The 17,439-nt window shown below is 41.0% G+C and overlaps 1 protein-coding gene across 1 annotated transcript in view; it reads right to left on the bottom strand.

The window, feature by feature from the left end:
• The window catches only part of LOC115075651 (IgGFc-binding protein-like), a 152,608-nt gene that overhangs the window by 34,027 nt on the left and 101,142 nt on the right, over positions 1–17,439 (bottom strand). The window contains exons 13-16 of the mRNA XM_029576225.1: positions 14,687–15,009; positions 10,701–11,271; positions 2,526–3,124; positions 1,599–2,157 (exon numbers count right to left, since the gene is read on the bottom strand). Coding sequence (XP_029432085.1) covers positions 1,599–2,157; positions 2,526–3,124; positions 10,701–11,271; positions 14,687–15,009 — 2,052 coding nt within the window. The remainder of the gene's footprint in view (positions 1–1,598; positions 2,158–2,525; positions 3,125–10,700; positions 11,272–14,686; positions 15,010–17,439) is intronic.

The raw sequence follows: 17,439 nt of genomic DNA, 5'->3' as shown, positions 1-17,439 counted from the left end.
TGTGAAGAAGAGAGAGCCACTGAGTATGAGAGAGTGTGTGTAACAGAATGCAAGCCATCACCCTGACCTTCGCGTTTGGCATGCTTCGTCCAGCCACTGCTGTCTCCAACACAGCTGGACACAACTGACCCCTCTTGTGTCAGGAGGCTGCTGAATGCTGCCGTCTCCTGCCTCTTCCTGTGCCCCTTAGGCATGTACGCGCTCGACGTCGGGCTTCTCAAAGGGAATGTCCCTGCAGCCCCTACTGATGATGTCATCTTTTTCTGCCTCAGCATGTGGTCCTCTTACATTCTGTAGTACATAGGGATGTGAATCGTGTGATCGATCGTCTTAACGATCGATTTTGGCTGGGGGGGAGGGAAATCTGATCGTCATGGGTTTGTTTTTTTTTTAAATCGTAAAAAATTGTAAATCGGGGGAGGGCGGGAAAACCGGCACACCAAAACAACCCTAAAACCCACCCCGACCCTTTAAAATAAATCCCCCACCCTCCCGAAGCCCCCCAAAATGTTTTAAATTACCTGGGGTCCAGTGGGGGGTCCCGGCGCGATCTCCCGCTCTCGGGCCACGGCTGCGTTAATAGAAATGGCGCCGGTGGCCCTTTGCCCTTACCATTTGACAGGGCAAAGGTAGCGCCGGCGCCATTTTGGTTCCTGTCACCCGACGTCACGAGTGCAGGAGATCACTCCAGGACCCCCGCTGGACCCCCAGGGACTTTTGGCCAGCTTGGGGAGGCCTCCTGACCCCCACAAGACTTGCCAAAAGTCCAGCGGGGGTCCGGGAGCGACCTCCTGCACGCGGGCTGTATTGCCAATATTCAAAATGGCGCCGGCGCTACTTTTGCCCTCACTATGTCGACATAGTGAGGGCAAAAGTAGCGCCGCTGGACTTTTGGCAAGAATTGTGGGGGTCAGATGTGAATGTCTTTGATATGACACATGAAGAAGGGACTTATGTAGTTGTACAAAACCTTTTAAAATAGTTTTAGGTAGAAGTATTTTTTTATTTTGCAGATATTTTTGGCAGCCTGGCTTGTTCTGTTTACCTTATAGGTGGTGTATTGGTGTTTTAGGGCTTAATGTAATATTTGTAGTGTTGCCTTTTTTATAGGTAGGTTGTTACTGTCTGAGTGCCTGCAGTTAATGTTGTTTTGATATGAGAGGTGTACTATATAGTAATTTGTTTGTTTATGGCTTTCTGAGGGCCAATCCTACATCCTGTGCATGTTATAAAAGGCCTAGTACCATACGGGCTCCAACTGCCTTTTGTATGTTAGAGAGAGGGGACAGAGGAAGTGAGACTGCTGAAGACTTGGGGGTGGGCAGTGTAAGAGGAGAGAGGGGACGGAGGGAGTGAGATGGAAGTGGAGAGGGGGCTGAGGAAGCGAGACTGAATCCCTCGCTATAACTGTCAGCATATGCTACTGATGGTCAAGGAAATGTTATGAATAGAGAAATAGAACAGTGTGCAGCCAAATGGTTCTCGTCGGCATCTACTATATAACTATAATCTTACAGTGTAAATAAGATGGAAATAAAATGACTTCTACATAAATTAATGAGAAAGTTCAATTGCCTGCACAATTAAATGAAACTTACTGCAGAATGAGGCTGTTCTCCATTCCTGGATCTCAATACCATTGGCTTGGCATACAGCCACATAAGTACTGATGGCATTGCAGAAAGCAGAGGAGAGACCCTTGTACACTACGGTATCAAAGAGACAATCTTGGAGGTAGGGATTTGGGTCAATAGACGCGAAGCATTTACTGAATGGCCCATTTTGCTTGGTAATGAGACCACAGAAGTTTTCAGTCTTGTAGGTATTTTTCTGTGCCTCAGTGACCACTGGCACACTTCCAGCAGAACAACCCGGCACGTCCCCAACTTTCCAGCTATCGCCAAACTGAACAGCAGTGGATGCCATGGTTCCATCCTTCATAATGAAGTCATCATTGCCGTTGTTGTTATTGTTGCCACAGAGACCACTGACTGCATTAGCATAAGTACTTGGAATCTTTGCTGTGACGTAGCTGTAATAATCATACGATACCCTGATGCGATTATTGGTCAGAAAAACGACATGCTTCCCATTGAGGGAGACCTTGACTTTGTTGGTTTGGAAGTAGTATGGCAAGGCTGTTAAAACGCCATTAACCTAAAAAGAAAATGAAACAGTTTATAAATGACTTTTTTTCCCTATAGAAATTAACTTTCACTGAAGTTTGCTTCTCATAAAGTTAGAGAAGGCACCCAAGCTGTATTGTAAGAAAGTACGTCCTTAATCATGATCTTATAATTGTTATATTGTCTAATATAATAACAGTCATGCAATCGCTTTAGTCAATCAGATTCATGGACATTGAAAAAAATAATTGAAACTTACATGAAGGGAATTATAGTAATTTGATTCATCCACATACATACTTAATCCTTTTGTGCTGAACCAAAGGCCAAGTTTGTTAGACAATATCTCATAAATCAATTAAATAAATACATACATATATATTATAAAATGATAAATACCTGGATCATGTTAGGATATGCTTTGCTGGCGATGAATGTCATGCCATAGATTTGAAATACTATCAGTTGCGTGAAAGAGACAGCTTTGTTACCTCGGTTGTCGTTCTGTACAAAAATGGCAAATTGGGTGAGTGTTGGGTCTTGAGAAGTCACCCCAACGAGCTGATACATACAGGTGCCCATAAAATCATAGGTGTAGCCATCAAAGGTGACGTAGTGAGGGTCCCCATGGGCAATACAAGTAGAGTAGCTGAGTGGATAGCAGTCACGGATCCCATTCACCACCTGGCAACTCTCGCTAGCTTTGCAGTTTTTATTCTTGCACACGACCATGCCCAGGGCTGGGTCACACTTGCATTTCACCTGGCAGTTGTTATCACTCCAGAATTCTTCATTGGGCTTGTAGTAAAGGCCGTTGTAGTTGCAGCCACAGCTGTCGTTGGAAACACATTTGTCAACGCTTAGGACAAAGCCAGTATTGCACTGGCAGGTCTCCACGCAGGACGCTGTGCATTGTGAAGGGGCGGCTTGGTCAGAGCAGGTGGCAGGGCAGGCATTCCCACAGGCCTCATAATGGCTGTTCTCTCCACAGGGCAAGGCTGAAATATAAAAAGTTACAAGAAATTAGAAGGAAAATGCTATGCCTATCATTTCACAGGAAAGACTGGGAAATCTCCTGTAAATTAGAAACCATATGGCAAATATAGATTTTCAGGCTCTTCTGATTTACTTCTTTCCCTTCTGGCCACATTGTCACAAAGCCTACTTCATCTGCAGCAGAAATGGCCAACTCCAATACTCAAAAGAGTATTGGTTTTAAGGCTGTCCTCAATGAATATGAATGAGATATATTTGCATGCATTGCCTCCATTGTATGTAAATATATCTCATGTATATTCATTATTGGCATCCTTAAAATCATATCTTTTTGTGGCTTTTGAGGACTGGAGTTAGGTACCCTGATCCACAACTTTATTATCATTTCCCCTCCACCAAGAATCCTCTGTGCTTTTTTATGACTTTTGGAATTCTGATACCATTTTGAACCCATCCTATTCATTGGCAGGTTGTTCCACGAATGCCTTTCTGTAAAGAATTGTTTCTTTACATTACTTCTGAGTCAATCCCTTCTTAAAATGCCTCCTAATAAATTCAATAATGCAATGGAGAATCATAGAGGATCCTTAGTGGTTGGATTATTTCCAAGATCAAATATGGTTTGCACTACGATATTGCAACATGAAGGGAAAATGAGCAGATTAGATGGACTTTGTGGTCTTTCCAGATGTTTTAAGAGTCATTTTATGAACACTAAGGTCATTTCAATGATTCTTTCCACAATACGGACCCTAATTGTACAAAATCCTACACCCATAGCAACCTTAAACTTAACTAGGAACTGAACAAATTTGAGATGAAGGCAGCAGTCCAGCAGCAAGAGGGGTGCTTCCCAGTCTTTTGCATCGAGTGTCACATGTATGATTTTTTACCCACCGGTGAGAAGTTGTACATGTGCATGCGATGCAAAGAGCTCCTGGCTCTCAGAGAACGAGTCCGATCTCTGGAGGCTAGAGTGGTAGACCTGAAGGAGCTGAGGCAGACAGAGAGGTATATAGATGAGACCTTCAGGGACATAGTAGCCAAGTCCCAACTTCAGACTGGCAGCCCTGGTGCTGCCTTGGAGGAAGAAAGGTGACCAACCTGATACAACAAGGACCTGATCGCCAGGTGGTGCATTGTCCTTTCGCACCGAGGATGTGTCTCCCAGGGCTACTGCCAAGGAGGGAAGGGTTAGTTTGGCCATTATAGGCCTGGATTTATCACATGTGATAGCAAAGGGGGTGTGGTTTATGCTAATAGACAGTTTATCATAATTTGTGCTAATTATCTATGTGAAGAGGTAAGTTAGTGCAAATTGTGATGTTTTCAGACTTTGTGATAAGTGCCAGACCTGTTATACTTCCTGCATACAGAGAGAGAGAGAGAGAGCGAATGAGTGAGAGCACCTAGCCATAATGTTCTCTCCCTAGCTGGGTATTTGTATCCCTATGGGAGGCCCACCTAGTAACTCGAGGTGAGGTTTAGGTAATAGTGTAGGGGGTTAGGGGCCACTTTGACATTCAAAGTGAGACATACGAACAGAACAGTGCTCTCTTGTGAAGATTTGATGACCTTCGGAGTGAGGAAACTCACCCAAAGATGATATTTGTGCAAGGTTCTCTCAAACTAGCTTGATGGACACTCTACCTGGGTAACATCAAGCTAGGTGAAGAGAACATTGCACAAATCTCATCTTTGGGTGAGTTTCCTCTCTCTGTAGGTCATCAAATCTTCACGAGACCACTGTTCTGTTCATACGTCTCATGTTGAATGTCAAAGTGGCCCCTAACCCCCTACACTAATACCTAAACCTCACCTCGAGTTACTAGGTGGCCCTCCCATAGGGATACAAATACCCAGCTAGGGAGAGGACATTATGGCTCTCTCTCTCTCTCCAGGCTGGTGCTCTGGGAGCTTCAAACCTACTACAACAGGCCTTTCAGGAGACATCACAAAATGCATTAACACCTTACCACCCTATAACACAAGCTATTGCACAGCTTAACATTACTGAAAAAGGTGCAGTCAAAATCAGCATTAAGTCTGTGCAATAGCACCTCATAGAGTGGCAAGCCCACCCCTAAGTCCTCCTCTTTTTTGGATTTGCATCGCACCATACGATAGGGTGCTATCACATGTGTTAATGGGGCTTTTCACATGCGATAAGCCCTTAACGCATGCAAAAATGCCTTAGCGCATTTTGATAAATGACCCCCATAGTTGGTAATTTGATTATTAGGAATATAGACAGTTGGGTGGCTGGTGGGCGTGAGGATCGCCTGGTAACATGCCTGCCTGGTGCGAAGGTGGCAAACCTCACGTGTCACCTAGATAGGATTTTAGACAGTGCCTGGGAGGAGCCGGCTGTCGTGGTACATGTCGGCACCAACAACATAGGGAAATGTGGGAGGAGGTTCTGGAAGCCAAATTTAGGCTCTTAGGTAGAAAGCTTAAATCCAGAACCTCCAGGGTAGCATTCTCTGAAATGCTCCCTGTTCCACGCGCAGGTCACCAGAGGCAGGCAGAGCTCCGGAGTCTCAATGCGTGGATGAGACGATGGTGCAAGGAAGAGGGATTCAGTTTTGTTAGGAACTGGGGAACCTTTTGGGGAAGGGGGAGTCTCTTCCGAAGGGATGGGCTCCACCTTAACCAGGGTGGAACCAGACTGCTGGCGCTAACTTTTAAAAAGGAGATGGAGCAGCTTTTAAACTAGAACAAAGGGGAAAGCCGACAGTCGCTCAGCAGCGCATGGTTCAGAGAGAGGTATCTTCAAAGGATACTAATGATGCATTAGAATTAGGGCATCCCGACAGTGAGGTTCCAATAATTAGAAAAGTAGTCCAAGTGCCTGTAACTAAAAACTAACCTGAGCTAAAAAATTCTAACTTATCCCTATCAATTAAAAAGCAGAATAAAAATACAAACAAAAAACAAACTTTGAAATGTTTGTATGCTAATGCCAGAAGTCTAAGAAGTAAGATGGGAGAATTAGAATGTATAGCAGTAAATGATGATATAGACTTAACTGGCATCTCAGAGACATGGTGGAAAGAGGATAACCAATGGGACAGTGCTATACCGGGGTACAAATTATATCGCAATGACAGAGAGGAGCAGTCAGGAGGAGGTGTGGCGCTTTATGTCCGGGATGGCATAGAGTCCAACAGGATAAACATCCTGCATGAGACTAAATACAAAATTGAATCTTTATGGGTAGAAATCCCTTGTGTATCAGGGAAGACTACAGTGATAGGGGTATACTACCGTCCACCTGGTCAAGATGGTGAGATGGACAGTGAAATGCTAAGAGAAATTAGGGAAGCTAACCAAATTGGTAGTGCAGTAATAATGGGAGACTTCAATTACCCCAATATAGACTGGGTAAATGTATCATCGGGTCACGCTAGAGAGATAGCGTTCCTGGATGGAATAAATGATAGCTTTATGGAGCAATTGGTTCAGGAACCGACGAGAGAGGGAGCAATTTTAGATCTAATTCTCAGTGGAGCACAGGACTTGGTGAGAGAGGTAACGGTGGTGGGGCCGCTTGGCAATAGTGATCATAATATGATCAAATTTGATTTAATGACTGGAAAAGGAACAGTGTGCAAATCCAAGGCTCTCGTGCTAAACTTTCAAAAGAGAAACTTTGATAAAATGAGAAAAATTGTTAGAAAAAAACTGAAAGGAGCAGCTACAAAAGTAAAAAATGGCCAAGAGGCGTGGTCATTGTTAAAAAATACCATTCTAGAAGCACAGTCCAGATGTATTCCACACATTAAGAAAGGTGGAAAGAAGGCAAAACAATTACCGGCATGGTTAAAAGGGGAGGTGAAAGAAGCTATTTTAGCCAAAAGATCTTCATTCAAAAATTGGAAGAAGGATCCAACAGAAGAAAATAGGATAAAGCATAAACATTGGCAAGTTAAATGTAAGACATTGATAAGACAGGCTAAGAGAGAATTTGAAAAGAAGTTGGCTGTAGAGGCAAAAACTCACAGTAAAAACGTTTTTAAATATATCCGAAGCAGAAAGCCTGTGAGGGAGTCAGTTGGACCGTTAGATGATTGAGGGGTTAAAGGGGCACTTAGAGAAGATAAGGCCATCGCGGAAAGAGTAAATGATTTCTTTGCTTCGGTGTTTACTGAAGAGGATGTTGGGGAGGTACCCGTAATGGAGAAGGTTTTCATGGGTAATGATTCAGATGGACTGAATCAAATCACGGTGAACCTAGAAGATGTGGTAGGCCTGATTGACAAACTGAAGAGTAGTAAATCACCTGGACCGGATGGTATACACCCCAGAGTTCTGAAGGAACTAAAAAATGAAATTTCAGACCTATTAGTAAAAATTTGTAACTTATCATTAAAATCATCCATTGTACCTGAAGACTGGAGGATAGCAAATATAACCCCAATATTTAAAAAGGGCTCCAGGGGCGATCCGGGAAACTACAGACCGGTTAGCCTGACTTCAGTGCCAGGAAAAATAGTGGAAAGTGTTCTAAACATCAAAATCACAGAACATATAGAAAGACATGGTTTAATGGAACAAAGTCAGCATGGCTTTACCCAGGGCAAGTCTTGCCTCACAAATCTGCTTCACTTTTTTGAAGGAGTTAATAAACATGTGGATAAAGGTGAACCGGTAGATATAGTATACTTGGATTTTCAGAAGGCGTTTGACAAAGTTCCTCATGAGAGGCTTCTAGGAAAAGTAAAAAGTCATGGGATAGGTGGCGATGTCCTTTCGTGGATTGCAAACTGGCTAAAAGACAGGAAACAGAGAGTAGGATTAAATGGGCAATTTTCTCAGTGGAAGGGAGTGGACAGTGGAGTGCCTCAGGGATCTGTATTGGGACCCTTACTGTTCAATATATTTATAAATGATCTGGAAAGAAATACGACGAGTGAGATAATCAAATTTGCAGATGACACAAAATTGTTCAGAGTAGTTAAATCACAAGCAGATTGTGATAAATTGCAAGGAAGACCTTGTGAGACTGGAAAATTGGGCATCCAAATGGCAGATGAAATTTAATGTGGATAAGTGCAAGGTGATGCATATAGGGAAAAATAACCCATGCTATAATTACACGATGTTGGGTTCCATATTAGGTGCTACAACCCAAGAAAGAGATCTAGGTGTCATAGTGGATACACATTGAAATCGTCGGTTCAGTGTGCTGCGGCAGTCAAAAAAGCAAACAGAATGTTGGGAATTATTAGAAAAGGAATGATGAATAAAACGGAAAATGTCATAATGCCTTTGTATCGCTCCATGGTGAGACCGCACCTTGAATACTGTGTACAATTCTGGTCGCCGCATCTTAAAAAAGATATAATTGCGATGGAGAAGGTACAGAGAAGGGCTACCAAAATGATAAGGGGAATGGAACAACTCCCCTATGAGGAAAGACTAAAGAGGTTAGGACTTTTCAGCTTGGAGAAGAGACGACTGAGGGGGGATATGATAGAGGTGTTTAAAATCATGAGAGTTCTAGAACGGGTAGATGTGAATCGGTTATTTACTCTTTCGGATAGTAGAAAGACTAGGGGACACTCCATGAAGTTAGCATGGGGCACATTTAAAACTAATCGGAGAAAGTTCTTTTTTACTCAATGCACAATTAAACTCTGGAATTTGTTGCCAGAGAATGTGGTTCGTGCAGTTAGTATAGCTGTGTTTAAAAAAGGATTGGATAAGTTCTTGGAGGAGAAGTCCATTACCTGCTATTAAGTTCACTTAGAGAATAGCCACTGCCATTAGCAATGGTTACATGGAATAGACTTAGTTTTTGGGTACTTGCCAGGTTCTTATGGCCTGGATTGGCCACTGTTGGAAACAGGATGCTGGGCTTGATGGACCCTTGGTCTGACCCAGTATGGCATTTTCTTATGTTCTTATGTTCTTAATCTCATATGGAAACTTGTTGTTCTAGTTATATAACTTCTATGAATAATTTTAAACTGAATTTCTCTTAGATTAGCTATCATTAAATACTTAGATTAAAGAAAATGCTATAATAATTTCATTTTTAGTTATTAATATTCCTAAATCCCTTCCCCATAAAGTTGCTAATTTATTTAAATTAGATACTTGAAATTCTTGTTTTAAAATAATAAACCATTTTGAAATTTTATTAAATTTTGGTGTAATATCAAAACATATTTCATCTTCTAAAGAAAATATTAATTTTTCAACATTAATTTTACCTTTACTCAAACAATAGTATTTTATTTACAAATATGCAAAGAAATGATTTCTTGGTATAAACCAATTATTATGAATTTCTTGAAAATAGATTTTGTTTTGTGACATTGAAAAATTGTCCTATACCATATAATCCCCTACTTTCCCAATCTTGATAAATTAATAAATTTCTATTATAATGGTAAGTCTGGATTATTTAAAAACATTAAAAATGGAGAAATGCAAAGCTTTCTAAAAACTATGGGGCCGATTTTAAATCATACGCTCGCGGGGTACATTTGACAGACATCAGTGAATAGTGGTAAATAGAAGCTATTCTGAAGTAGAAGAGAGATAAATGGAGGGGTCAAAGCCTGAACAGCATGAACAAGGCAGTAGCTAAAGCCAGATGGATGTTGGGATGCATTGAAAGAGGTCTAAATAACAGGAAAAAAGAGATGATAATGCCCCTGTACAGATTATTGTTGAGGCTTCACCTGGAATACTGTATTCAGTTCTGGAAGTGGTCAAGAGAAATGGTGTAGGGTCTGTATGGCAAGCCATATGAGATGAGACGGAAGGAGCTTAATAACTAGTATATCCTGGAAGAAAGAAGAGAGCGGGGAGATATGATACAGATTTTCAAATCTCTGAAAGGAAAAATGAAATATCTTCTGATGGGAAGAAGCTGTAAAACTAGGCATGTCAATATGAAAGGAGAAAGACTCAGGAACAACCTCAGGAAATATTTCTTCACGGAAAAAGTGGTGGACGCATAGAATTCCCTCCTAGAAGAGGTGGTGAAGCTGAGAATGATAAGAGAATTGAAAAGGGCGTGGGACAAACCCAGAGGGTCCCTGCTGACTAGAGAATGGAAGTGAAGTGGGGTAACTTTTCTGTTAGCTTTAAATCACAGGGTGTTGATGGTTTATATTGGTTTATAGATATTTATGTATTTGTTTTAATAATTTATGCATGCTTTCCTTGTGTTCTGCAGTGAACAAACTATAGGAGAGTGTGGAATATAAGAATTGTGAAACAAATAAAGAAATAAATATTACACCTTGGGGGTAGCCTTCACAGAGTGGCAGTTGCTATTGCACCCCCTCCCCCCAAATAAAGCAACAACAAAAAACCTTGTTGGGCAGTCTAGATGGACCATATTGGTCTTTACCTGCCTTCATTCGCTATGTTACTTTGTTACCTATCGTATGACCTACTTCCATTATCATCTTAGTGTTTGCATAATCTGGGTTTGTTGGAAACATTTTGTTTTTTCCTATCAATATTCAATTTTAAATCTGTATATATTCACAAACACTGAGAAGAATTCAAATAAAAGAGAGTGTGAACTTGATGGACCTTTATTAATATAACACTTACGGCATCCGGCTGGTGTCCTCCAGTCATCGATTTGAACCCCTTGATTTCTGCAGGCTGATGCATAGGCACTGAGAGCCTGGCACAGGAACTGCTTGGCCCCTCCATTTACGCAAACGTCATTCACACAGCTTTTGAAGAAGTCATCAGGACTGATCACGGATTGACACTCAAGGAAGGCACCGTCAGCTTTACTGATCAGACCACAGTACCCGTCGCCTTCGTACAACGTCATCATGCTCTCATCACAGGTGGGGCAAGTGCCATTGCAGGTATTGAAACATAACGGGTCCTGGTCAACTACCTCCCAGCTACTAGCCCATTCCACTATGGAAGCCACATTAGTGCCATCTGGCGTTATCATCTCATCTCCTGGATTTTGGTTGAAGTTTCCACAGATGCCAGCTACGGCTCCATAGTAGCTGCTGGGGATGCTGATCACTGCCTGAGAGTGCCAGTCATAGGTGACTATCAGGCCACACTCTGCCTGTAATATGGCATTGAGGCCACTCTGGAACAGCTGAATCTTGCCATCTTCCAAAGTGACTGGCAGGTTTGTGATTACACCATTTAACTACAAAGAAAGAAAAGGTAACCTTTTACTATTACAATTTCAAGTTTTACTGCAACAAAAACTAAAATATCCAGTTTATAGCAAGGACGCATTGGGTCAGATTGTAGAATCTACGCACGGGCGTAGATTTGTGCTCGCAACCCGGTGCGCACACATCTAAGCCCGATTTTATAACGAGCATGCAGCCGCGCGCATGTTATAAAATCCGGGATCGGTGGGTGCACCTTGGACGCGCCGAGCCCTAGGGGAGCAGCGATGGCTTTTCCCGTTCCCTTCCCACCCTCCCCCCAGCCCTACCTAAATCCCCCCCTACCTTTGTTTCTTTATCTACGCCTGCCTGTGGTCAGGCGTAGGTTGCGCACGCCGGCACGAGGCCTCGGTCCTGTCCATTTTTTTCAAGCCCCGGAACATTCGCGCGTCCCGGGGCTTGCGCGCGTCGCTGAGCCTATGCAAAACAGGCTCGGCACGCACAGGTGGGTTTTCAAAGGGTTACGCGCCTATATCAGCTCGCCGTTTTTGCGCTCATAACCTATTTTCATCTTTTCTAATCATCTTTTTTATTTTCTATTGAAAGCAATCATTAGGCTATGTAAATGTGAGATATACTCTCCACTTTCATAATTATTTTTTTTTAAATATCTAATGTATATATGTAAGCTAGTGACTTTTTAAATTATTTTTCCCTGCCTTGCCAGGGTTACATTAAATTACAAAGGATATAAACCCTGGATACTTTCCTTTGTACTCAGGAAATGCCCAATGGTAAGACAGTTGGGGCCGGATTTTATAAAGTTGTGCGAGCGCGTACTTTTGTTCACGCACCAGACGTGAACAAAAGTACGCTGGATTTTATAAGATACGCGCGTAGCCGCGCGTATCTTATAAAATCCGGGCTCGGCGTGCGCAAGGGGGGTTTGGGGTAGGTTTTCAGAGGGTACGCGTGAATCCCTTTGAAAATCTACCCCTAAATGTTCCTCTTGAAAGACTACAGAAGGGTCATTGACACTTCCTTGTGATGGTTATTACCGTCTGATGTCTCTGGGTCTTTCTGTGTCTCAGCAGGAGGCTTCTTTTGCTAGAAGCCAGTCATATTATTTGCTAGACCACACTAATACTAGGTGAACATTCATGGAAAAGGGGATACTAGAACTTATTATAATTAATTTTTCTTGGTCTATGAAACAATTATTTAAGTTTGAACTGACAAATGCTATATCTTTGCATCAGAGCTTGATGGGCAATACCTGACTGGAGCAAATGAGATACAAGGGATTGCATTCTAATACGTTTTTTTTTAATTAAAAATACAAGGTGGTGGTTGTTGAGATACAGAGATGTGGAGAGATACAGGGGTGTAATCATGAAGTGAGAATGTAACTGTAGCCTCCACCTGGCTGCTTATAACAAAGGAAAAATACGTTTCTGGTAGCTGGAAGTTTTCTTGTACTTATTATCCTGAAAAAAAGTCCTTACCCAGTAGTACTGAGATAGTTGTTTCTTATTTTCTGACAGTGAAATGTGATTTTAAATATTTCCTGATTTTGTTTTGTTTCAAGCTAAATGAACAGTGTATACTATTAATATTAGTCTAACAGAATTTTGAGAAACATTTCTATGTGATTATTTAGAATAGAGGGGGAATTTTATTTCATTAGTGAGAGTCTGGGCATCATCTCTGTGAGATGAGTTGATTCTAGGCCTATGTGGAGCACTGGAACATAAGAACATGCCATGCTGGGTCAGACCAAGGGTTCATCAAGCCCAGCATCCTGTTTCCAACAATGGCCAATCCAGGCCATAAGAAACTGGCAAGTACCCAAACACTAAGTCTATCCCATGCTACTGTTGCAAGTAATAGCAGTGGCTATTTTCTAAGTGAACTTAATTAATAGCAGGTAATGGGCTTCTCCTCCAAGAACTTATCCAATCCTTTTTTAAAAACACAGCTATACTAACTGTACTAACCACATCCCCTGGCAACAAATTCCAGAATTTAATTGTGCGTTGAGTGAAAAAGAACTTTCTCCAATTAGTTTTAAATGTGCCCCATGCTAACTTCATGGAGTGCCCCCTAGTCTTTCTATTATCCGAAAGAGTAAATAACCGATTCACATCTACCCGTTCTAGACCTCTCATGATTTTAAACACCTCTATCATATCCCCCCTCAGTCGTCTCTTCTTCAAGCTGAAAAGTCCTAACCTCTTTAGTCTTTCCTCATAGGGGAGCTGTTCCATCCCCTTTATCATTTTGGTTGCCCTTCTCTGTACCTTCTCCATCACAATTATATCTTTTTCGAGATGCAGTGACCGGAATTGTACACAGTATTCAAGGTGCGGTCTCACCATGGAGTCAATCATGAATCGCCACAAGCATCAACAACTGCTTCATCCACTACTTTGACTGCAGAGAAATTTTCCTAAAGTATTTGACAATAATGTGAGACTAAACTGAAAATGTATGCTACATTCTGGCCAGAATTTAGGTGGAAATTTTGAAAACCCATTGTTTTGATTTGCTTGAATTAAACTGAGCTGATGTGAAATAGACCAATGAATGTGCATCCCTATTTTACAATATAAATAGAGATATGCATGTGCATGCTTATATTCTATAGGAAGCAGAAGCACATAATTTTATAATAAGAGGAAATTTAATTAGCATTGGAAAATTAAGAAAATTAACTTGGCGGCCACCTACATGTGCACATATCATAAGTTTTATGTGCCTACCTTTCCGATTGTGAGATATGTGCACACCTTCCAAATAAATGAAATCTATGGACCAATGAATTCGCATTCCTATTGTAAAATTCTGGAGCATGTGTGATATAGAACAGCAAACTATGGGAGTTACTTTCTAAGGCTATCGCACGTGAAAAGTCGCTTTTCGTGTGCGATAGCTTTCCAGGGGTGGAGTCGGGAGGAGTCGGGGCGGCGAGGAGGCGGACGCGGCGCTATCTTTGCTGGCGGCGATAAGGTAAGACGCGTTATCGCCGCCAATAGCGCGCCCAATAGCGCCACCTTTCACGGTGGCGCTATTGGGTGTGAAAGCTGGCAGCGATAACACCGTGGTGGTGCAATCACTGCCGGCTTTCGCAGGCCCCCCCGCCGTTACTTCCGGGATTCACCATTCTTTGCGAACATGGAAAATCCTGGCCTATGAGTCAGAAGAAGTCCTCAGACCTGTGTGTTCAAATCTCAGCACGGCCTCTAATGTGTGTGACCCTGGGCAGATGACTTCATCTACTGTGTCACTGGGGCTGAGTGGAAATCAAGGTGATCGCTGTATTCTGACTTTTCCAGTCAACAATTAAAAAAATATATTAAGAATGATTTGAAACAAATTGGTTGTATTTATATCTTTCAGTTTTATGTTATATAAATTTCTAAAAAATTTCAGTTTAAAAGAACTTACTCTTATTTGTCCGATTTCACCCTGATAGATGGAGATGTTGCTATTATATATATAAACACTGATCAGTCCCACCGAGGAGGAGACTGCCTGGTTGTCATTCTTATTATCGATAACGAAGGGCACAAGAGTCGGGTCACTGCCTGAATACATGGCAAGGGTGTAGGTGCAGGTGCCCTGGAAGTCATAGTTGTAGCCATCAAAGGTGTGGTAGTGGGAGTCTCCCCAGGCCCAACATGTGCCGAAGTAATCAGCGACACATACAGGTTTGCCATCTTGAATCTGGCAGGTCTCCTTTGTCCTGCATGTCGCTGATTTACAGGGGTCTGTAACAGAAGATTAGTTTAGTACATTAAAACATTACGAAAGAGTGCAAAGGACTGGAGAAATACATTTGTGACACAGAATATTGTTGCATTGATACATTATTTAAAATCCTCATCAGGACATTTACTCGATCGGCATTTGGACATGTATATGCCATTGTGATATATGCTTTGTATCATGTTTAATTTTTTTATTATCAGTGTCATGGTCTCTCCATAGAACCAGAAGAGGAAAGGGATTATGTATTAAGTTAGATAAATAAGGCAATGCATTTTTATTGGAGTATTTGTTAACTTTTATTTCCATATTTTCAAGTGCATTAACACAGCAACCAAACCTCTTTACTGTTAGTCTTGTTTCACGTGTATGTTTACTGTTAGTCTTGTTTCACGGTATGTTTACTGTTAGTCTTGTTTTATGGTATGTTTACTGTTAGTCTTGTTTCACGTGTATGTTTACTGTTAGTCTTGTTTTACGTATATGTTTACTGTTAGTCTTGTTTCACGTGTATGTTTACTGTTAGTCTTGTTTTATGGTATGTTTACTGTTAGTCTTGTTTCACGTGTATGTTTACTGTTAGTCTTGTTTTATGGTATGTTTACTGTTAGTCTTGTTTCACGTGTATGTTTACTGTTAGTCTTGTTTTACGTATATGTTTACTGTTAGTCTTGTTTCACGTGTATGTTTACTGTTAGTCTTGTTTTATGGTATGTTTACTGTTAGTCTTGTTTCACGTGTATGTTTACTGTTAGTCTTGTTTTATGGTATGTTTACTGTTAGTCTTGTTTCACGTGTATGTTTACTGTTAGTCTTGTTTTACGTATATGTTTACTGTTAGTCTTGTTTTATGGTATGTTTACTGTTAGTCTTGTTTCACGTGTATGTTTACTGTTAGTCTTGTTTTACGTATATGTTTACTGTTAGTCTTGTTTTATGGTATGTTTACTGTTAGTCTTGTTTCACGTGTATGTTTACTGTTAGTCTTGTTTTATGGTATGTTTACTGTTAGTCTTGTTTCACGTGTATGTTTACTGTTAGTCTTGTTTTATGGTATGTTTACTGTTAGTCTTGTTTCACGTGTATGTTTACTGTTAGTCTTGTTTTATGGTATGTTTACTGTTAGTCTTGTTTTACGTGTATGTTTACTGTTAGTCTTGTTTCACGTGTATGTTTACTGTTAGTCTTGTTTTATGGTATGTTTACTGTTAGTCTTGTTTCACGTGTATGTTTACTGTTAGTCTTGTTTTATGGTATGTTTACTGTTAGTCTTGTTTCACGTGTATGTTTACTGTTAGTCTTGTTTTATGGTATGTTTACTGTTAGTCTTGTTTCACGTGTATGTTTACTGTTAGTCTTGTTTTATGGTATGTTTACTGTTAGTCTTGTTTTACGTGTATGTTTACTGTTAGTCTTGTTTCACGTGTATGTTTACTGTTAGTCTTGTTTTATGGTATGTTTACTGTTAGTCTTGTTTTACGTATATGTTTACTGTTAGTCTTGTTTTACGTGTATGTTTACTGTTAGTCTTGTTTTACGTGTATGTTTACTGTTAGTCTTGTTTTATGTGTATGTTTACTGTTAGTCTTGTTTCACGTGTATGTTTACTGTTAGTCTTGTTTTATGTGTATGTTTACTGTTAGTCTTGTTTTATGGTATGTTTACTGTTAGTCTTGTTTCACGTGTATGTTTACTGTTAGTCTTGTTTTATGGTATGTTTACTGTTAGTCTTGTTTCACGTGTATGTTTACTGTTAGTCTTGTTTTATGGTATGTTTACTGTTAGTCTTGTTTCACGTGTATGTTTACTGTTAGTCTTGTTTTATGGTATGTTTACTGTTAGTCTTGTTTTACGTGTATGTTTACTGTTAGTCTTGTTTCACGTGTATGTTTACTGTTAGTCTTGTTTTATGGTATGTTTACTGTTAGTCTTGTTTTACGTATATGTTTACTGTTAGTCTTGTTTTACGTGTATGTTTACTGTTAGTCTTGTTTTATGTGTATGTTTACTGTTAGTCTTGTTTTATGTGTATGTTTACTGTTAGTCTTGTTTTATGTGTATGTTGCTACACTGTGGGCTTGCCTTGTCCCCTCCCTTCAGTGCATCTGCTGTTTTGGTCATTCTCCTGTGCTCTTGTCTGTGAATTCCTGTGATGAGGTTGAGATCTACGTAAACAAAGGATACCTTCAACCTTTGCTTTCCCCATATTTTTACCCCCTCAGTCTGTGACAGTATAGCCAATCCACTGAGTAGCTGCATTTCGCTTGTCTGCGTTTTCTTTCCCTGCTAATGAAAACATTTCAGTTACAGATGTTCAGGCTTTAGGCCTTGCTCACTCAGTCCCTTTTCGCGTGCGATAGGGTGCTGGGGGAGGAGTCGGGGCGGCGAGGAGGTGGACGCGCCGGTGACTTCGCTGGCGGCGATAAGGTAAG

The sequence above is a fragment of the Rhinatrema bivittatum genome, chromosome 14, assembly GCF_901001135.1.
Source record: "Rhinatrema bivittatum chromosome 14, aRhiBiv1.1, whole genome shotgun sequence".
NCBI classification, from domain to species: domain Eukaryota; kingdom Metazoa; phylum Chordata; class Amphibia; order Gymnophiona; family Rhinatrematidae; genus Rhinatrema; species Rhinatrema bivittatum.
The sequence above is the reverse complement of the archived record's forward strand: the minus strand, read 5'-3'. Positions and strand labels throughout refer to the sequence as shown.